Source organism: Ceratotherium simum, chromosome 8 (genome assembly GCF_057802395.1).
Source record: "Ceratotherium simum simum isolate JZ-2026a chromosome 8, ASM5780239v1, whole genome shotgun sequence".
In the NCBI taxonomy this organism is placed as follows: domain Eukaryota; kingdom Metazoa; phylum Chordata; class Mammalia; order Perissodactyla; family Rhinocerotidae; genus Ceratotherium; species Ceratotherium simum.
This window is the reverse complement of record NC_141907.1, coordinates 53,962,569-53,985,301: the sequence shown is the minus strand read 5'-3', so window position 1 is coordinate 53,985,301 and position 22,733 is coordinate 53,962,569. Positions and strand designations below refer to the sequence as shown.

At 36.6% G+C, this 22,733-nt stretch overlaps 1 protein-coding gene across 2 annotated transcripts in view; it reads left to right on the top strand.

Moving 5' to 3' along the window:
- Positions 1 to 21,934, top strand: part of LOC101400481 (transmembrane protease serine 11C-like) — a 61,158-nt gene extending 39,224 nt beyond the window's left edge. For both annotated transcript variants that reach the window (XM_004419110.2, XM_087434694.1), the window contains exons 6-10: positions 10,453 to 10,491; positions 13,959 to 14,130; positions 15,310 to 15,569; positions 16,611 to 16,753; positions 21,773 to 21,934. In XM_004419110.2, the coding sequence (XP_004419167.2) occupies positions 10,453 to 10,491; positions 13,959 to 14,130; positions 15,310 to 15,569; positions 16,611 to 16,753; positions 21,773 to 21,934 (776 nt within the window). The remainder of the gene's footprint in view (positions 1 to 10,452; positions 10,492 to 13,958; positions 14,131 to 15,309; positions 15,570 to 16,610; positions 16,754 to 21,772) is intronic.
- The last annotated feature ends 799 nt before the right edge of the window (positions 21,935 to 22,733 follow it).

Sequence of the window (22,733 nt, the reverse complement as noted above, 5' to 3'; positions counted from 1 at the left end):
TTTTGAGCTGTCATATTTGTTCTTTATATTTTATTTCTTTCTCATACTTTAATGTCAAGCAGAGATCCTGCTGTCACTTCTATTTTCCCTATGTTCTTTCTTCTACCTTCTTCAAATTCCTTTTAAATATTTTTCAGTAATTTATATATAAAAATTAGAAAAGCAAACAGTTTTTGAATGAGGGTGTGCTGGGCCTTCTTATCAAGTATTTAAGCTTTAGTGTATTGATTTTTCGATATATCTTTTGGCTCCTCAGACACTCTTGTTTCCTGATACTTGACTTATTTCCAGAGAAAATGTTGCTAAGTCTCCTGAGAGATGTGGAGCACTATTCCTGACATTTTGAAATATGTCTTTTAATAACGCCAGGAATTTACTTAAAAGAATATTTCTTTAAGTATTTTTCAAATGGATTCTTGAGCTTAGAGTTTGAAGTATATATTATTGAATAATACAACTATGTATTAGACACAGTCCAGATACTTTGAGAGTTTAAATATTAATAGATAGTCATTACATTAAAGAACACACTATCAATAGGGCACACAAGACATACTTCCACAAAAATATCCATGAACTAAGAATGGCCAACCAAACTAATTGTTCTTAATTTTCTAATCTCTATAAGAGGAAAAACCATTATAATTTTATAATAGTTATTTTGATAGTCAGGCACTAATTTTAAATGATTAATACTAAAATACTCCATCTAGGAGGCCAATTCAGTTAATTGCCCGGACTACTTGGTAGATCCATCAGGAGTGACTCAGTTCTAGACACAGAAAAACTCTCTGATATTTCAGACCAAATAGATAGGCTATTAGTAGGCAAGACCCCAATAGATTTTATTCAGTGGAGTTCTAAATTCACCGTGCCAATTTAGGTCCAATATACCTGGGATGAATCCTGAACTTCTGCCATACGCTCTCTTCATCATATCCTTGTCTTGACACTACTTGACTGAATTCTCAATCTGCTTCTCCATTTTAAATAGTTTTATACAACTATCTCTATTTTAGCAATGTGTGGTTCTGCATTCTCATTCCCTGCTAAAACTGAAATTCTTCTCAGAAACTCAGTCCTTTAAGCTGGGGTCATAATAGCTAGGCTAGCTCTTGCCACCTCCCCATAAAATCGTTGGGGTCTTTTACCCATGGGATTGAATACCTGGAACTCAGACACTACAGTCCTGATTGATATCCAGCATCATCCCTCTGAGGTTGGAATACGTTTGTGTAATGGTTAATTTTGTGTGTCAACTCGACTGGGCCACAGGATGCCCAGATATCTGGTTAAACGTTATTTCTAGATGTGTCTGTGAGAATGTTTCCAGAAGACATTAGCATTTGAATTGGTGAACTGAATAAAGCTGATTGCCCTCCCCAATCTGGGTGGACATAACCCAATCCATTGAAGGCCTGCATAGAACCAAATGACAGAGGAAGGGTGAATTCTCTCTCTCTGCCTGACTGAAACATTGGTATTCTGCCCTCGGACTAAGATTTACACCACCAGCAGTCCAGTTCTCAGGCCCTTGGTCTTGGACTAGAATTACGCTACCAGCTTTTCTGAGTCTCCAGTTTGCAGACGGCAGATCATGGAACTTCTCAGCCTCCATAATTGCCCATAAGTCAATTCCTCATAATAATTAAATAAATAGATAGATGAAAGATAGATAGGCAGGTTCTGTTTCTCTGGAGAACCCTGACTAATACAACCTGCCAGCGTAACACTGCCAATCACCATCAAGCCCAAATGAGCTCAAATTTGTTATGGCCTTTCGGGAACCCCACTTGCCTCACACACTCCTATGAGGCCAACCTTACCTACAGCTAGACCAACTCCCCTACCTCTTTTCAAGTATATCCTAGCTTCCTTTCATTTCCCAGGAACCCAAGACTTTGAGGCCACTGCATCCCTCATGCCTACCTTGAGTGAATTATAACATAATCAAAATTAAGAGTGATGAGTTTTAGGTTAAAGAGTTTGTGCTTTTCCAAGTATAAAGAGTCCATTAAGATCTATTAAATCATGCAAGACACATAGTCAAAGCTTTGCTTTTTAAAATTTTATCTGATAATATTGTGAAAAATGAAATAGAGGAGAGAGTCTTTAAGCAGAGAGATCAACTAGGAAGAAATTACAATGGTCCAAGTGTGAAGAATTGAAAAACCTATTTATAATAGTAAAAATAATATTAGAAATAGTGAACATACATCAAAGAGATTACAATACGGAACTGACAGAATTTAACAATTGGATGTGAGGCACAATAGTGAGAGGAATTGAATACAACATACAAGTTTTAAGTCTGAGGAATTAGTGGGATGATAACTTCATAGAGAAATAGGAGACAATGGAGAAAGAGTAGAATACCAGTGGTTAGCTTATATTTTGAGTATGAGATAGAATATATATCTCCTGATAAAGTTATTTATCAACAATTTGAAAATAAAGGATTGGTCTTCTGAAGGAAGCTTGGGTCTAAAACCATAAATATAAGGGTCATTCCCATAAGGTGATAACGAAGTCCTGAAAAAGAATAAGATTGCAAAGAATATATAAAAATGAGAAGAGGGAAAAATCAAAGATACAATTTGGGGAAATATTTTTCTTCATCAAGAAGAAGGAAGAGGAGTCAGGATTTCAGATGATAAAAGAAAAAAATAGACAAAAAGGTAGTAGAAAAATAGTTTTATAAATATTCAATAGGGGATCCATGACTTTACCTTCCAAGAAGATGGAGTGGATGTACTTTTCCCTATACTTCCCACTAAATACAACTAAAACCCATAGATATTATATATAAAACAAACTTATATATATAAGAAGAGCCTAGACTGGCTAGTGACCTCAGGCCCACCAACATGGTGGTGAGTCCCATGGGTTTGCTTCATATATCCCAAAATTGGAGCTGCAGAAGCTAGCAACCCAAAAACTCCCAAAGGTGCAGGAAAATAAAAACCCCCACAGGCCATCCCGGTGGCGTAGTGGTTAGGTTGTCATGCTCCATTTCGGTGGCCCGGGGTTCGTGGATTTGGATCCTTGGTGTGGACCTACATACTGCTCATCAAGCAATCCTGTGGCGGCATCCCATATACAAAATAGAGGAATACTGGCACAGATGTTAGCTCAGGACCATCTTCCTCAAGCAAAAAGGAAAATTGGCAAGATATGTTACCTCAGGGCCAATCTTCCTCAGCAAAAAAAAAAAAAAAAGCCCCCACAAAAGCCTGCTCTCTCTCTAGGCAAAAGACCAGGAAAGGATCAGCATAGCAAGATAGAATACTTTTAGACAATAATTGCCTTACTCCAGCCAAAATACCACAGAAAAAACTATGGCCTTACCCCTACTCATGTTAGCAAAGGCTGAGCGGGGACCCTATGCTTCCACCCTTGCTAGGCTCTAATAAAACTATGACAGGTCTTGTATGCTGAAAACTACACAACACTGATGAAAGAAATCAAAGAAGATCTAAATAAATCGAGAGAAAAATCATCTTTATGGATTAGAAGACTCAACCTCATAAAGATGTCAGTTATCCCCAAATTGATATACAGAATTATATCTTTTAGAAAAAAATGTAAGAGAAAATCTTTGGCATCTAGGGCTAGGCAGAGTTCTTAGACTTGACACCAAAAGCATGATACATAAGAGGAAAAACTGATAAAGAGGACTCCATCAAAATTAAAATTTTCGTTCTGTGAAATTTCATCCTATTAAGAGGATGAAAAGATAAGCTACAGACTGGGAAAAAATATTTGCACACCACATATCAAAGGACTAGTTCTCTTGACTATATAAAAAACTCTCAAAACTCAGTGAAAAAAACAAACAATCCATTTAGAAAACGGGGAAAAGATGTGAAGAGACATTTGACCAAAAAGAATATAAAGATGGCAAATAAGCACATAAACAGATGTTCAATATCATTAGCAATTAGAGAAATAAAACTTAAAACTACAATGAGATACTGCTACACACTTATGAGAATGGCTAAAATAAAAAGTGATGACAAAATCAAAGGCTGGCAAGAATACGGAGAAACTGAAGCACTCATACATTGCCTGTGGGAATGTAAAATGGTATATCCACTCTGGAAAACAATTTGGTAGTTTCTTAAAAAATTAAACATGCAACTACCAGCAATTGCACTTCTAGGCATTATCCCAGACAAATGATGACGTGTGTTCTAACAAATCTTATACATGGGGCCAGCTCCGGTGGCCTAGTGGTTAAGTTCATCACGCTCCGCTTCGGCGGCCCAGGTTCAGTTCCAGGATGCGGACCTACACCACTTGTCTATCAGGGGTCGTGCCCACCCCGTGGCCAAGTGGTGAAAGTTCTATGTGCCCCACTATGGTGGCCAGGGTTCACGGGTTTGGATCCCAAGCGCAGACCTACTCTACTCATCAGCCATGCTGTGGAGGCATACCACATACAAAATAGAGGAAGATTGGCATGGATGTACCAAAAAACAAAGAACAAGATAGAGGAAGATTGGCAAGAGATATTAGCTCAGGATGAATCTTCCTCAGCAAAAAAAAAAAAAAAAAAACTTATACATGAATGCTCATAGCAGCTTTATTCATAATAGCCAAAAACTGAAAATAACCCAGATTTCCTTGAACAAGTAAATGGTTAAACTAACTTGGGTACATCATAACCATGGAATACTACGCAACAATAAAGATAACTTGGATGAATCTCTAGAGAACTACACTAAGTAAAAGAAGCCAATCCAAAAAGGTACATACTGTCTGATTCTATTTATATGAATTTATGACATTCTTTTTTTTTTTAATTTTTATTTATTTATTTTTTCCCCCAAAGCCCCAGTAGATAGTTGTATGTCATAGCTGCACATCCTTCTAGTTGCTGTATATGGGACGCGGCCTCAGCATGGCCGGACAAGCGGTGCGTCGGTGCACGCCAGGGATCCGAACCCGGGCTGCCAGCAGCGGAGCACGCGCACTTAACCGCTAAGCCACGGGGCCGGCCCTATGACATTCTTGAAATGACAAAATTATAGAATGGGAGAACAGGTTAGTGGTTGCCAGAGATTAAGAAGGGAATAAGATGGGAGGAAGCAGATGTGGCTATAAAAGGGCAACATGACGAATCCTTCTGGTGATGGAAATGCTCTGTATTTTAGCATCAATGTCAATATCCTGGTTATGAAATTGTACTATAGTTTTGAAGATGTTACCTTTACAACATCTTTGTAAGATATTACCTTTGGGGGAAATTGGGTAAAGGGTACATAAATATTATTTATTATAACTACATCTGAATCTACTATTATCTCATAATAAAATGTTGAATTTTTAAAAATTTCACTATAAAAAACACATACATACACATTTCTTGGGATTACATCTTAGACGTCCTGAGTTTGGCTCCTTATCCCTCATGGTCCTAGATCTCTGAGTTACTGTCATAACAAATATTATTTAAATGACTCATAGTGTGAGTTTTTTTAAATGTTTTTGTGAAATTTAGAAATCCTTTTAAGACTCATAAAAACTACCATTATGGAGTTACTCTTATGAAAATATAATAATGGTATTTTATCTTCCATTCCAGCAGCCTGAAATCTTTTGACATTCACAAACACTTTATATAAGATTGTAAAGATACTAAAGCTATCAGGCAAAACCACTTTAAATCTTCTTTTATATTAGTGATAAATTACATACGACTGTTTCTTTCCTGCTTCTCTTGTAATACTAAATGCCAATTTTAATGATTTTTTCCCCTTAAACTGATTTTTGTTTCTGATAAGATATGCATCCAAGAGCTTTTATTAAAGCTCATAATGTGGAAAAAAATCAATGAGGGACAAGAAAAGGCATTCAAAATATTAAGAGCTCTTTTTTAAAAAGAAAGAAATACCTTTACCAAGTCTGTCAACTCAGGCCAGGTAGAAATTTAAACCTAAAGATTTCAGAAATTTCTTCCAAACCAGCTTTTCCATTCATTGTACCCTTCATATTCTTTGTCTCTTATGTAGAATTTCCAAAGAAACACACAAAAATCCTATGTGTTCTGAGCAAGAATAGTTGTAGTTTGTGTTTAACGACAGCTTATTTGTGCAATTTCAAAAACCATGTAACTGTCAAGGATTTACGCATAAGTATTACATAAAACAAGACTATAAGTTCTTTTATTATTGTAATTGGGTCTTTTAATCACTGCCTGAATATTTTTATTTTTCAGTATTTTTTTTCAAATATATATAGTTCCCAGAAGAAATCCCTTTTTTTCTTTACTATAGTAAAGATATATTTAAAGCAAGCAACTTGACATTAGTTCCAGAGAAAAAATTTAATTCATTCAGAATGAACAAGTGAATACTACCAGGTGCTGGTTATTTTGCATCAAAAACTACTACATGCAAACCGAAAAGGGAACATGAAGGTTAGGAATTATCTGAAAAGAGAGAGTTAAGAAGGAAAGCTTCTTGGAGAAGCTACCTGTTAATATGGATCTTAAAGAAAGTAATGGGGGCCGGCCCCGTGGCTTAGCGGTTAAGTTCGCGCGCTCCGCTGCTGGCGGCCCAGGTTCGGATCCCTGGCGCGCACCGACGCACCGCTTGTCCGGCCATGCTGAGGCTGCGTCCCACATACAGCAACTAGAAGGATGTACAGCTATGACATACAACTATCTACTGGGGCTTTGGGGGGAAAAAATAAGTAAATAAAATCTTTAAAAAAAAAAAAAAGAAAGAAAGTAATGGATGTGAACTGAAAGGAATCCCCAAAGTGTTCTCTGCTGGATGAAACACCAGAGCTGTGCCATCAAAATGCAGACCTTCACAAGACATCTAGGTACCTGGGAGAGCCAAGATAGACACTTTCCAAACTGAAAGTGCTAAACCTAAATATTAACCTCCTGTCCAGCATGTGTCCTCAAAAGGACCCCTTAGAAACACAAGGATGGCATTTCAAAGCATAAGACAGATGTTATCACTTAAATTATCCACTGCTCACTACATCACTGCAGCTGCCTAAATACACTTCTTGGTACATGTCTTGTTCTCTCTTCATTACAGTAGTCTTTTGTACTGCGTCCAAAGCTTAAAATCAACAATGGCTAAGTCATAGGACAAGCATATATAATATCCAAATCAAAATAGATATTCTGACGTCATATTTCTTGAAATCTACATTAAAAAATTGGAGCACACAGTTCTACCTTAAAAACTACCACCTGGGGGCCAGCCCCATGGCGTGGCGGTTAAGTGCGTGCACTCCACTGCTGGCAGCCTAGGTTCAGATCCCCAGCACGCACAGACGCGTCGCTTGTCAGGCCATGCTGTGGTGGCGTCCCACATAAAGTGGAGGAAGATGGGCACGATGTTAGCTAAGGGCCAGTCTTCCTCAGCAAAAAGAGGAAGATTGGCATGGATGTTAGCTCAGGGCTGATGTTCCTCACAAAAAAATTAAAAACTACCACCTTCATATACAACTGGCTGTTAATTAATTAAGTTTAATTAATTTATATTTAAGTAATTAAATCTTAATAAAATATTTTTAAAATTTTATCTTCAGAGTCAAGATTGCAAACATATTGAGGATATGTACTGTGAAAAACTAATCTACATCACTCTGAGGAATGACAAATGATATGTAATATTTAACCACAGAGATCATTTTCAGTCTAATTAGAAACATAAAGAAAAGCAATTATTGAGGTTAAATGTGCAGCCAGGTGACTAATCAAAACCTGCAGTGAGTAAAGGATTCAGATTTTGTTCAACCACAATCCAAGTCACGCTCTGATCCTTTGCCTTTTTATGCAGACCAGTCATATTAATGCTCCAGTAGCTTTTTTTTTCTGGTGAAAATATTATGAATGAACTTCCATGGTGGAAGATGATCATTTCCATGTCATAAAACAATTTTATAGTAGTTATCTTCCTCAGTAAGTCCATGTACATTTATAGTTTTAAAGTTTTCAGAAATCTACCACAGGAACATTTTTAAATATGCCATAAAACACATTCTGTTAGGGAATTCAGCTTATGTCCTCTATGTTTTTAATGCTAGACTCCTAGGAAAACTATCTGAAAAGTAGGATTAATGAACTAATTTAGCATTTGGACTCATGTAAAGTAATAAATTCACCTAACTAGCATTAAAGCCCATGGTCTATGTAAAATGTATATTATAAATGTATCTACTCCTACTGTAAAATTCTTCCTTATACTTTAGTCATACAGCTTAGCTTTCATTATCATTATGTTTCAGACTTCTTTTTTTAAGGAATGAAATATTCCCTGGATATCAGACTTTTAGGGAGTCCTCATTCTTACCAGAGCATGCAAAATTGCATTTCTTACTCCCTAATCTGAGACAGACACCAAATATACAACAATGACAGATCCAAAAGCCCATTTAGATAGCGTCTAAGCATATTGTCTAATCTAATGTTCAATAGTGAGTGAATTATGCCTATTTTTCCCCCAATAAAATTAATTTCTTGACTGCTTCCCAAAAGAATATTTGTCAACAGCTATTCCTATTCCTCTGTCACCCTTCTATGCTAAGTGACTTTTCTTGGTGCACCCAATTTTCTATGCACACATCTGCCATAGGACTTATCACATAATATTATCTTCTTAGCTGTCCATTGCTTCCACTACACTCCGAATTCTTCAAGGGCAGGGTCCATTCTATTCTTCTTTGATTCCTGGCCCATAGGAGAAGACCAATGAACCCTTGCTGAGCTGTTATTTAAAACTGCTTTGTCTTATTATGCTGTGATGAAATCCTCTTCTTGGCAGGGTCAGTGCCATTGTTTTTTGTCACTTCCCATATACGGTACTTTTATAAAGAGAGTATCTTAGGTTACAGTGTAAAGAGAGTATCTTAGGTTACAGTGTTGACTCCTTGATTCAGAGGTAATTCCACAGGAGTTCCAGCCATAAGTGTGAGCCAAGGGACTTAAAAGGAAGAAAACACAAACAGCCACAGTAATGACTCAGGCCAAAGGAGTGACAACTTAAGTCATTCTCTATTCATTGTACTTGTCTGTCTGCCACCCACCCAACTGATAGTTATTCTATTAAGCTCTGGGATAATACAACTATTAAAAGTAAATTATAAGTCAAAAACAATTCTTCCCTTTAGCAAGTCATGCATCAATAAAGACAACTTCAAAGAAAGAAGAAATGTTCTGTGAACACGGTAGAGTTTCTAAATAATTAGTTCTTAAGGTGTAGGAATTAACATTTTTCCAGTCAAGTTAAAACAGTTTAATTATTTCTCAAAATCTTAATGTGGTTTGATATATTTTACCAACCACACAAAGCTCAAAATTAAACTCTAAAGGTATCAAATCAAACAAATATTAGCCTCTGGAAGGCAGCTATGAAAGATTAGATGGAAATACACCACCTTTCTGTTTAAGTAGGTGTGGCTCATATCTACTCATAGTTCATCTGACTGCTGAATTGCTCCTGCCTTTTTGTTCAGACAGGTTGACTCTGGGAAAGGATTCTTTTGTCTCCCTGATTTGTTGTGCAACCTAATGTAAGACTGTGTGACTGTACTTGGCATATAGAGCCGGATACTCCCTCCTGGATTTATAGAAATCCAAGAGCAAAATAAAAATGAATCTACATTGGCATTTATAGTATTTAATTTATGGAGCAACTAGTAATTTCTTTTTGAAGAGAAACTCTTAAATAGAAATGGCTAGTGGATTTACAGTTCTCTGCATCTGACATTTGGGACATAACTGTGACTCATTTGTTCACCCTCTCTTCACACACTTCTCACATGAATTGTACAAGTTTGCAATTCTGCAGGGATGTAGAGCCCATAGCAAAATTGTCTGGAGTAAATCACATCCTATAATATACCCTAGATGTCTAGGAATGAGTAGACAATGTTAAAGTCTGCCTTATTACTAAAGTAAAATTTTTTTATCCAAAATAAATGGGAAATGGAATGGCATACTTAATTGAATGTTCTGAATAATTGAAATTCACCACACAAAGAGTATTAATTTTAAAAGGATCAAAATATAGCAAAATGCACTCAACACCAAAAAATGCCCTAAATATAACAATGTATGCACTTTCCTAGTTATTAGCATTATTTGTTATGATATAATATCAAATACACTCAATTATCTGGTGATTTGGATTCAAGATACGGTGAAAGATCACTTTTTGTATATATTTGAGTACTTTCCAGAACCAAGACCTCTTTTTCAAATAACTTATAATAGTAAACCTGAGTCTTTTTAGAAACAGAAGAATGAATACAACGATTTTATTACACTATGCTAATCTATGAACATAGAAATTATATATTCAAGATTGAATAAAATGATTATGTGTACAGAATACTGTGCTCCCAAAAACAAAATTATTAATAATATTAAAATAAAATGTGTTCATAAATGTAAATATTTTCATTTTCTTTTCTCTTGACTTTTAGACATTGCAATGCCAACAGCAGAAAATCTTCTCAATACCTGTAAGTTCATTAACAAAGAGTTATTTTCTAGTGAAACTTGATTCCTTGGATGGCAAAAAGACCTCCACTTGACAGTCAATGTGGTGCCCACAAAGGTGTAATAGGAAGCCTACTTTTAGAAAGTTGCATGAAGGTGACTGAAGTTGGTCTTAAATTGACTGATATCATGGATTTAAAATGATGTACATATTATCATATGCCATAATGGCAGAGGGGATCTAGGAACAAGCAGTGATAATTAAGAATTTAGAGTCTAAAACCAGCTACACATCAGTTTTGAGCCCTAAATCTGTGACTTACCAACTTGCTGTATTTACACAGGTTATTTAACTGCTCAAACCCTCAATTCCAAGTCGTTGTGACAATAAAAGAGGGTAGCACAAGTAAAGTACTTACAAGAGTATCCAGATCATAATAAACACTCAATAGAGGTCACCTATTTGTATTTTCTATTCTATGAAAATTCCAGGCCTAGGAACTCACTGTGGAATTCTAACCCTACAAGCCAGATTTAGTCTGCTGAGAGGTCAGCTGCCTTACATGTGAGCAGCTTCCTGGTTGGCCATGGCATTCTGCTTCCGTTCTCCCCATAGCTGCTCTGGGAAATGTGATCCCCAGGGTTGCTGGAACCTGGAGCAGGCTGTCAGGAGAAGCACTGCTCTTATCTGGGGACAGAGACTGACTCAGGCAGCTGGATTAGAGGAATCACCTTCCAGAGCCAAGGTGACACTGACCCCAATGGCTCTCACTATCCTTTAGTCACAGCATAATTATTTCTGAGGAACCTGGGCAAAACTTAAAGACAAAGCTGTATTACATTATTTTTCTCTCTGATATATTTTGACTGAACCATCCCCAGCAACTTAATAAAACATTTCAAAGTCAATTATTCCAATTAAAAACTTTAGTAGTGATATAATCAAAATCCACAATTAGGAATTCATCAGGTTGGTAGAAGAGAGGTAATCAAGACAGGAATAAAAGCAGTGGTAAGAAAGAAATTAGCCAATTTGTCTATCCCCCAGCTGGAACACTAAACAACCACCCAGATCAGTGTTCCGAATTTGATTTGGCCTATCTGAGATTTAGTTGTAATTTAAATGAAAAGGGAGAAGGGAGAGGTAGGCAAGAAAAATCAAACAGGGTTGAAGAAAGACTAGAGTTTAGCAGGTATCATAAATTGTATTCAAGTGCAGTAATAGGTGATGGGATGGAAGTTAGAAGGGTAGGGAGGCTGTAAGGGCTTGGTCGATTCCCTGATGTTTCTCAAAGTATCAGCTAGGGAGTCTTCATTATATTCCTTAAGTCCTTGAAATTTACCATACGACCTCTTTTAACATAACAAAAGCTACAAGGTGCCATGTAAGTCAGAGGTAATAACAAAGTAATACTGCAGAGGTGCCAGCTGAAAGCTTAACAGACACAATAATCATGAGTAAATGAGAAGTCATGGAAATTGATGCATGGATATAAATAAGATTAAAATACTAAGTAAGACCAGAAACAGGGAAGTCAAGTCACCCAAGGGAATAGGGAGGAACTATTATACCTTTGGGTTCTGGATTATTTGCATTATTCTCTGTAGCGTCCAGGATAGGGAGTGGAAACAAAGAAGAAAAGAAAAGGGAGTTACATTCAGTGAGTCAATGTGCTATTCAATTCAAAAATAGCAACCACAAAGGCTCTGCTTCGGTTTAGCGATTTTTATAAAGTGGATGCCTTAACAACCTGAGGTTTGGCTTGCATCAAAGATGCAATCTAGAATCTAGAACAATTGAGAATCAGAAGCAACATACAAATTTAAGAACTTCAGAGGGCTAGTGAAGGCCTTTTAAAAAGCCTGCATGTCCCTCCCCTGTGCTTCTAATGCCTTTCCACTTTCAGGAAAGAATATCTCAAGATACATCTTGTCACATATAATTAACAACATCTCTGTGAAGTAATTGACCATCTAACCTTTCCAATTAATGTAAATGTTCTCATTCTTTATACAAATACCTTTCTCTAGCTCAGAGTTTCTCAACCTTAACACTACTAACATTTCGGGCCACATAATTCCTTGTTCCAGAGACAGTCCTGTGTGTTATAGGACTTTTAGCAGCCTCCCTGGCTTCTATCCACTACATACCAGTAGCCCCTTCCCCAATTATGTCAACCAAAAATGTCTCCAGGTATTGTCAAATTTCTCCTGGGGATGGGGTGGGGGGGTGTGCAAAACTGTCCTTAATTGAAAGCCACTGCTTTTAATCTATGCCCACTGCATTGATTATGGCAAGTTTTCTTCACTCTCTAAATGCTTAGGAACATACCCATTTTAGAAAACAGTTTGCAATCAAATATCATTTTTATTTCAAGATGTCTCATGGATTACACTCCATAGAGTTCACTTCTACAAACGTTTATTGAGCTCCTTTTATGTGATAGGTTCTCTGCGGTAGGTTCTGGAGATACCTTTTTTAAAAAAAGATATGGTCCCTGCCCTCTAAAAATATTTATTAATTAGGCTGACAACCTCTAGTAAAAGATAGCAAAAATTGTTAAGGGACGAGCTCAGTGCTTTAGCTGGAGTAAGATAAGACAGTCAAGAGACTCAGAGAGAGAGTCAAACAGAATCACAATGAAGTTGTACTATTACTGCAGATTTGCCTTGAAGACTTAACAATCTAGCAGTTTCTCTGGATCTAAATTGACACTAGAGCACAGTCCTGATTCAGAGAAGCATATAACTTTGGGAAAGGGTTGGCTATCTTCATGTGTTATTCCTTTCATCCAGGTATTGCTGTATTGGAACTTGAGTGTGAACACATTTCTGTCTACTCTGTCTCTCATCAATATCTCATTCAGGGCCGGCTCCGTGGCTTAGCGGTTAAGTGCGCGCACTCTGATGCTGGCGGCCCGGGTTCGGATCCCGGGCGCGCCCCAAGGCACCACTTCTCCGTCCAACGCGAGGCCGAGTCCCACGTACAGCAACTAGAAGGATGTGAACCTATGACATACAACTGTCTACTGGGGCTTTGGGGGGAAAAAAAGGAATAAACAAAATCTTTAAAAAAAAAAAAATAATATATCTCATTCACATTCACATTCATTCTCACTTTCTTATGAGTGTTTCATAGCAATCATTGCTTTAAACTACTGCTCACAAAATTAAAAAGCACACATTTCCCTATGCAACTTAGTAACTGGTTATGTCACTATTATATGCCAAATTCAAACATTTAATTCTTGACACACAGAGAGTGTATGTGAGCGATGAGGATGGGAGAGGAAGATGTCAATCTATTTTGAATGAATTCTTAGGAAATCTCATGTCAGCAGTAAATTAGTCCTAATTTCTCCAAGACTGTGAGTTTTTCCTCAGTTAATAGTTAACAGTGACACATATTATGGGGCATTTGTTTACTATAGCAATGCATTCATAAGCAATATCGATATCATTATATGCTAATGAACTCCATTTTGAGCAGGTTGTGGACAACGCACAATAACTCCCTCTGGCAACAAGATAGCAGGGGGCATGGATGCCCAGGAAGGGGAATGGCCCTGGCAAGCTAGCCTTCAACAGAACAACGTCCACCTATGTGGAGCCACTCTGATTAGTAACAGCTGGCTTGTCACTGCTGCTCACTGTTTCATAAAGTAAGCTCTGGGCCACATAAAGGCCTCAAAACCACTCAAGTACCTAAAAGTCTGATACATATCTTTCAAAAATATGGTCACACAGCTATGCCTCCAACTGTTCGATATTGTGAGGTATAGATCCTCAAAATTATTCAGTGGAATTATCAGTTTAAAAAAAACAGATATATTCAGGCTAGAGCAGGGTTTACACTACTGATATTTTGGACAAAATAATTCTTTGTTGTGGGGTATATCCTGTGCATTATAGGATATTTAGCTGTATCCCTGGCCTCTACTGACCAAATGCCAGTAGTACCCCACAGGACTGAAAACGAAAAATGTATCCAGACACTACTACATGTCTCCTGCAAGACAAAATAGCCTTCAGTTGAGAATCACTAAGCTAGATTCATTTAATTCAATTTTATAAAGAAACTATAAATCCCAAATTGAACACACGTCTGCTATTTCTTTCTCATCATTATTACATTTTGTGTTATTTATTTAAGCATAAGTACTTGAATTCATCCTGCATCCTCCCATATATTTTATAGCCCTATTTGAAATGATTATTCTTTAAAGGATATATTATTGTATGAAAAGTGTGCTGTTTTTTTACCCAAAAGTTTTTATCCCTTTATTTGATGGTTCATTTCACTAATTTCTATTGGTTTTACGTAGCACTTACTGGTTTTATTTTTAAACAAAAATCCTTCTCAAACTTGAGAGTTTGAAAATGTTCCAGCAGCACTATTTTTCAGTGCTTAATATACAAACCCTTGATTAACAAATAATAGTAAAAGTCAGAAATATCTTTCTATTTATAGTTTTTAATGATTACAAAAGAGGACTAGACTACTTCCTTAACCTCCATAAATTTACTCTATCCCATATCCTTGCCCACTTTTTATCTTGTGTTGTCATATTTATTTTCCAAGTCCCCTTGAGTCTTTTCTGGACAAAATAAGGAATAAAGTGTAGTTTCCATAGGTTATCTTTTAAAATATAGCTTATTGAGTTATCCAAAGTCTATTCATGTTACTATTATTTTTGTTTTTTCTCTTACATATAGCTTCACTTTTATGTGCTTGTGCGTACTATGGAAATTCAAAATATATCTGTTTAAAAAAGTTTGAGATATTAATTCCTACAACTCCAATATACAGGACTTTTAATAAATAAATTTATTTTCTTTAGGGACAGAGATCCCAAAGAATGGAAAGTTACTTTTGGGCTTCTTTTAAGTCATCCACAAACACAGCGAGGTGTCAAGGATATTATAATTCATGAAAACTACCATTACCCCGCACACGATAATGACATTGCTGTTGTACATCTGTCTTCGCCAGTATTATATACAAGCAACATCCGAAGAGCATGTCTTCCGGAAGCTACTTATACATTCCCACCCAACTCAGATGTGGTGGTCACTGGATGGGGAACATTAAAGTCTGATGGTAAGTTCCTAACCTTCCTCTATGACATGGTTTGAGTTTTAGGAGTTAAAAAAAAAAAACTCAGAATCAGAACTAAACCTAAGATATACTTTCTCTGGATCATTTTAAAGAGAATAATGTGCAATGGATTGAAAATTATCCTCAACAACATTCATACAGAAACTACAATTTTATAGAGCTGTTTACCATAATTTCCCTTAACAATGGCAGTTTTACAGAAATGTATTATTTGAATAAGTAATTCATTTCCTTCTATTTCATTCATTCATTTATTCATTCCATAAACGTTTATTTTGATCACCACCTTTGTTCCAAGTACTGTCCTAGCTGGTTTGGATATGTTAATGAATAAAATAGGCAAATATTTCTGCCCTCATAAAGCTTAGCAAAGAAAGACAGATAATAATCATGAAATATAATAAATAAGTAGATTACACAACATGTTTCATGCAGGTAAGTATCATAGAAAAAATGAAGACCACAGAGGATTGAGTGCTTTTGATGGGGTGAAATGAGTAGCCCTCTGCAACAAGGCAAAACTTGAGCAAAGACTATTTAAACATGTGCATCCCTATGACCCCAAAAGTGTAAACATTTAGTGGCTATTTATGATTATAAATGTATTTGAAAGCAGAAAAAAATAAACCTAAAATTAATTCCAAGATTTAGAATTATAGTAATAAACAGCAGAAAAATCTAAAAATGATTATAAAATTATATGTTTCTGGAATATGAATTTTTCACTTTGTTTTTTAAGGCATAGATGTAATAAATATAAAATTCCAAAACAATTCAAAAGGAAAAAAATCCCATCACATATGGATATACACAGCAAGTATTTCAAAAGATGGTCATTTTTAACAATAGCTTGGTGTGTTCATAATATTAGTTCTTTGTTACTAAGAAAGGAGACAATTAAAGCTTAATTAAAACGTATGTTTTACATTGATTAAGAAATTGTACATAGTGTTAGATAATAATAATCTAGCCAGAGGGACTGATATTGACTTTAGTAAAAATTATACAACTTCCTCCCTTTAGGAATAAGTCCTAATATACTCCAAAAAGGATTAGTGAAGATCATAGATAATAAGACCTGCAACCATGAAAAGGTATATGGTGGTGTGATCACACCTGGAATGTTGTGCGCCGGGTTCCTGAAGGGAAATGTGGATGCCTGCCAGGTAAATCTGCCTATTCCATTTTCAGGAAGGGTTTTTTCTTGTAGTTTTTAATTTCCAATTAACCTGTTCAATTTTCTCAAAAGACTGGCAATTTTTAAAGGCTTAAGGATGTTTTATAGCTGAAGTAGCTAATTAAAATTATATTGCTATCTGATAGGTCTCATTAAAGTACTAAAATACTAAACTACCCTTATTGTTATAAGAAGCTGTGAGTGGGAGTGGGGAAGAGAATCAATTTGGAATAAGCAATAAAGAGATGAAATGGAATGTTGGTGACTTTAGCTCGACTGGCCCTCTTTCACTGAGAAACACTCAACTAGGTCCAACACCCTAAATATTTTATTTATTTAACAACACATATATAGCATTTCCATGTGCCAAGCACTGTTTTAAGCTCTTTACAAATATTAATTTATTCAAGTTATGACAATCCTGTGATATATGTTTGTACTATTATAAACCCTATTTCTCAGATGAAGAGACTGAGACAAAGAGATCAAGTAATTTGTCTAAACTCACACAGGTATTAAGTGGCAGAACAGAGATTTAAACACAGGAAATTGGGCTCCAGAGCCTACACTCTGAATGGTACCCTAAGCTGCCTTTCCTTATGTATAATATGCTTCAAACACCTCTGATGCTGTTTATGAGCAATAGTCCTAGAGCTAACAAAAGTACTTCTAGGGTTATCTAGGTAGGCAGAATCAGTAATAAATCCAGGAGGACCCTTATTTTATTCATTCTTTCTTTCATGTAATGATTATTTATTGATTACTGACTATGTACCACACCCTGTGCTAGGCGCAGGGGAGTTAAAACTGAATAAAGCATTGTTCCTGCATTCTAGGGGCTAGAAGACATGCAAACAAGTACTTGCGATACATAATTATCATCTCTAATTACAGATTCCCATCTTTTCTAGTGTCTCACTAAACGTATTCTCTGAAGTCATGACGAGCTTAAATCTCTGTTTCTCTCCATTTTCTCTCAGTCCATCACCCTCAGCCCCATGACTCTCTTCTAACCTTATGTAGCCTAGAACCCACGCTTTATTATTTCAACCACTCTACTGACAGCTCCCCCAATGACTACACCATATTCCACTACCCCTATACCCATCCTAATAATCTCCAACCACAGAGCAATCTATCTACTTTATTTGCTTTTATATGTGAGCTGCTGAGCACAGCGAGAAGAAATCTTATAGCCTTGTAAACTGGGGTCATATAATCACAGCTGGGTCCTTAACACACTGTGGAATTCTTTAATGCGTCTTTTACGGTGCTATGTCAAACTGTCATTACATTGTCTGAATGTACCTCTCTATGCCCTTTTATTTCAAAACATATGACATTTCCTCCTACTGGACAAAAAATGAAAGCAATCATACGAGAACTCCTTTAATTTCTTTTCTACCTGATAGATTTATACTTATACATATCCTCACCTTCTAGGCTCAGGATGAACAAGTTTCTTCTATTCAAAGCTAATCTTCCACCTGTGTTTTTTATCCACTCTTTTTCCACCTACATAGGTATTTGAACTTTCCATTAATTTGAAACTTTCTTCCATATTTTCCAAATTGTCCCACTCTAATGGACTCTTCCACATATTCTGCAAACATTATTAGGTCTCTCTCTTGATGTATCCTACTCTCTCTTTCTTTTTCCCTTCTTGGTCAAATCTCTACAGAATAGTTTACCATCATTTTTCCACAATCTCAACTTATTCATTCTGACCCACTGCTTGCAGATTTTTTCCCTACCAGTCCACTGAAAGCATTCTAGCCAAGATTACTAATGATTGTCTAATTGCCAAATCCAATACATGCAGAGTAGAAGAGCAACTGGAAGCAAGTGAGTTAGAGATAGTGGAATCTATTAAGATATTTTATCTGAGATAGTGAGGGCTTCAACTAAGACACAGTAGGAATGAAGAGCTAATAAGACAGTTGAGTGGACAAGATCGTTGGACTGATTAGATGTGAGGAAGAAGGTAAAGGAGGAATACATGCTAACTCCCATATTTCTCCCTGAGCAACTAGAGAAGATAGAAAGAGCAGGTTTGAAAAGGGTGAAAGTTCAGTTTGGGTGTGCTAAATTTGAAGTACCTGCAGAATAGCCAGACAGATATGTCCAGTATAGCATTGGAAATAAAAACTTTGAGCTCAGAAAAGAGTTCTGGCTAGAGATATATACCTAAAAGTCATTGCCATCTGGGTGGTAGTTAAATTCATGAGCATGAATATAATTGCTCAGATAAAGTGTGTAAAATAAGAAGCTCCTAAAAGTAACAGAACTTGGGTATATGTGCTTTTAAGGGGCTAATAGTAAGAGATTAAAAAGATCAGAAAAACAATAACAAATTGGAGTCACAGGAGTAAGAGATCAGAAAAAAAGGGAATAGTTAATAGTGACACATGCCATAGAGAAGTCAAGTAAGATAAATGCTGGAAAGAGTATCAAATTCAACAACTGTTTATTGGTAAAGTTTGAGAAGGGTGGATTGGTGGAAAGAAAAACTATTTAGAAATTGAGAATGGGATGAGAAAATGGAAATTTCAATATAGACGACTACTTTAAGTCACTTAGCTATGAAAAGAAGATAATTAGGGCAATAGAGGAGGTCTTAAGATCCAGAAAGGTTGTCATTTTTCAGGTAGGCAAGGCCACCCCCCCCCAAAAAAAATCTATAAGTTTGGAGGGGAAAGACAGTTAAGAAAATGAAGACATATTAGGAGAACACAAACAAAAAAAGAGAAGGTTATTGATAGAACAAGTTTCTTGATCCAGAGAACAAATGGAGGGACTAGCCTTGGAAAGAACGACATACATCCATTTATCTGAACAAGAAAGTAGATACAGATGTGGGCTGATATAGGTGAAATGGGAAGTCGAAAGAGACAAGGACAAGAAATGGAGAGACTGCTACCTGTTATTCTCTAGTTACTCTATGAATTTGAAACTAAGCAAGAGACTAGGTTCAGAGTGAGGGAACTGGATTTTTTTAAAATTGTGAAATGAGCCTTGTGCACCACTGGTGGGAACGTAAAATGGTGCAGCCTCCGTGGAAAATAGCATGGTTGTTCCCCAAAAAAATTAAAAACAGATTGCCATATGATCCAGCAATTCCATTTCTGGGTAAATACCCAGAAGAATCGAAAGCAGGGACAAATAGATATGTGTGCATCCATGTTCATAGCAGCATTATTCACAAAAGCCAAAAGATAGAAGCAGCCCAAGTGCCCACTGATGGATAAGTGGATAAACAAAATGTGTTATATACATAAAATAAAATATTATTCAGCCTTAAAAGTGAAGAAAATTCTGACACATGCTACAATATGGATGAACTCTGAAGACATTATGCTAAGTGAAACAAGCTGGTCACAAAAGGGCAAATACTGTATGACTCCACTCATATGAGGTACTTAGAGAGTCAAATTTTAGAGACAAAAAGTAGAATAGTGGTTGCCAGGAGCTGGGGAAACGGAACAATGGAGAGTTATTGTTTAATGGGTGTAGAGTTTCAGTTTTACAAGATGAAAAAAAGTTTTGGAGATGGATGGTGGTTATGATCACACAATATGAATATACTTAATGCCATTTAATTGTACACTGAAAAATGGTTAAAATGGTAAATTTATGTTATATATATTATACACAATTAAAAAATAATGATTATTTTCATTGTAAGATGAGAACAGTTTGGATTGGCTGCTCTTAAAAATGAGAAAGGAATATGACTAGGGACAAATAACTATTGGGAAGAGGTGTTAGTTTGAGGATGTAAATTTGTTTTTTTTTGTATTTTTTTAAAGATTTTATTTATTTTTTTTCCCCCCAAAGCCCCAGTAGATAGTTGTATGTCATAGCTGCACATCCTTCTAGTTGCTGTATGTGGGACGCGGCCTCAACATGGCTGGAGAAGCGGTGCATCGGTGCGCACCCGGGATCCAAACCCGGGCCGCCAGCAGCGGAGCGCGTGCACTTAACCGCTAAGCCACAGGGCCGGCCCTGAGGATATAAATTTGTAACATGATTTTTTTTTTCACTGTGTTTGGGTTGGCCCAGGTTATGGTGGGGAGGAAGGTATGAAGCTGAGAATCCTGTTGAAAGAGTAGTGGTATGGCTAAATTAGGAATATAGTCACATAAAGAAAGATGGGAAGTAGGAAGTAAGCTAATACACGAAGAGAAAAGGGAGGGGTTAAGAATTGGCATTCTTAATGAGGCTGAAGAGTAGATGCAAAGTGAAAAGTAGTGTAATGAGAAAACTGAAGGGATAGGTACATGTAATCATAATGCTGAATATGGCATTTCAGAGGTGGAGTAGTTCCAGATGATGACAAGGAGCGACCTGGAAATGTTTAATAAATATACAGATAGTTAGAATCAAGGAAACCAAGAGACTATAGTTTCATCCAATAGATGCTGAAATTATTCAGGATGATGGGAAGGATTAGAGCAAAGGAAAATACAGATGCCAAGGTGTTCCATCATTCTGGAAAAATGGCCTAAACATCAGTAGACGACAATCATAAGGAGTGTAGAGGGTAGTTTAGCCAAATTGCATAATTCTGAAAATTGAAGGGATGTTTACCCAAGAAGGGAAGAGCAATAGTCCAGTGTTGGTGGTAGGTAAATATAAACCTTCTTTTTCCCCAGCATCTGCATCAAAATAGGGGATTTGAGGGAGATAATCAGAGAATTCCTCAGCATACCGATGACTGCATAAGCAACAATACCTTCAATATTTCTTTTGGGTAATAATTGAGTTGAAATTTTTCATACATATTTTCCATTATTGTATTCTTATATCCAAGGACATATATTAATATCTTTTATTTAAATAAATTATTATAGAACACAAAAATATTCTAGACTGGAATCATTTTAATATTGAAATATCTAGGTTTTTTCCCTTCTTCTGTCTCTCCTCGTCTTTACTACAAAAGAGAAAAATTAACATTATTCACCTTAAATTATAGTAATTGTATATATATCCTCTTTTTTTCTAGGGTGACTCTGGTGGACCTCTAGTTGGTGCAGATTATAAAGGCACTTGGTTCCTTGCTGGTATTGTAAGCTGGGGAGATGAATGTGCTCTTCCAAACAAGCCTGGTGTCTACACTCGAGTAACATACTATCGAGACTGGATCATGTCCAAAACTGGTCTCTAGTGCAGAAGTTCTTTGCAGTTTAAACCTGAAGATTATATGCTTGTTAATTGTGTTTATAATTCCCAAACTACATTTAACTAAGATTACTTGAGGCACATTTAATGCTGCAAATTTAAACATACACAATTTTAGAACTATGAAAACTCTTTGTGTATTAGACATTGAGAAGGGTTTAGTGAGAGTAATGGACCAGGACATACAATTTTCCTTTTTACCCCTTTCCAGACTGAAGGTAATTATATGAGTAAATATGGATTACAATTTACTAAAGAGGTCTTCTCTGCTGATTTGCAGATGCAGGTCCCTTGAGAAATCATAGAATAAGTTTTCAAATCAACTCCTCTGAGTGTATAAATAATCCCTGCTGACAAGCACATGAATTCCACAAGATCAACATACTGGTAGGTTGTAGCCTAGTGAGTTGTAGTAATACTGCCTATAAAAATTTCCCAAGAAAGGGGCCAGCCCGGTGGCGCAAGCGGTTAAGTGTGCGCACTCTGCTGCGGAGGCCCAGAGTTTGCCGGTTCGGACCCCGGGTGCACATCGATGCACCGCTTGGCAAGCCATGCTGTGGTGGCGTCCCATATAAAGTGGAGGGAGATGGGCATGGGTGTTAGCCCAGGGCCAGTCTCCCTCAGCACAAAAGAGGAGGATTGGCATTGGATGTTAGCTCAGGGCTGGTCTTCCTCACACACACACACAAAAAATTTCCCAGGAAAATCTGTCTACCTGTTTTCTTTCTAGTCTTTGTGCCAAGGCTAATCCCTTCTCTATGGCTTCCTCACCTTCATTGACACAA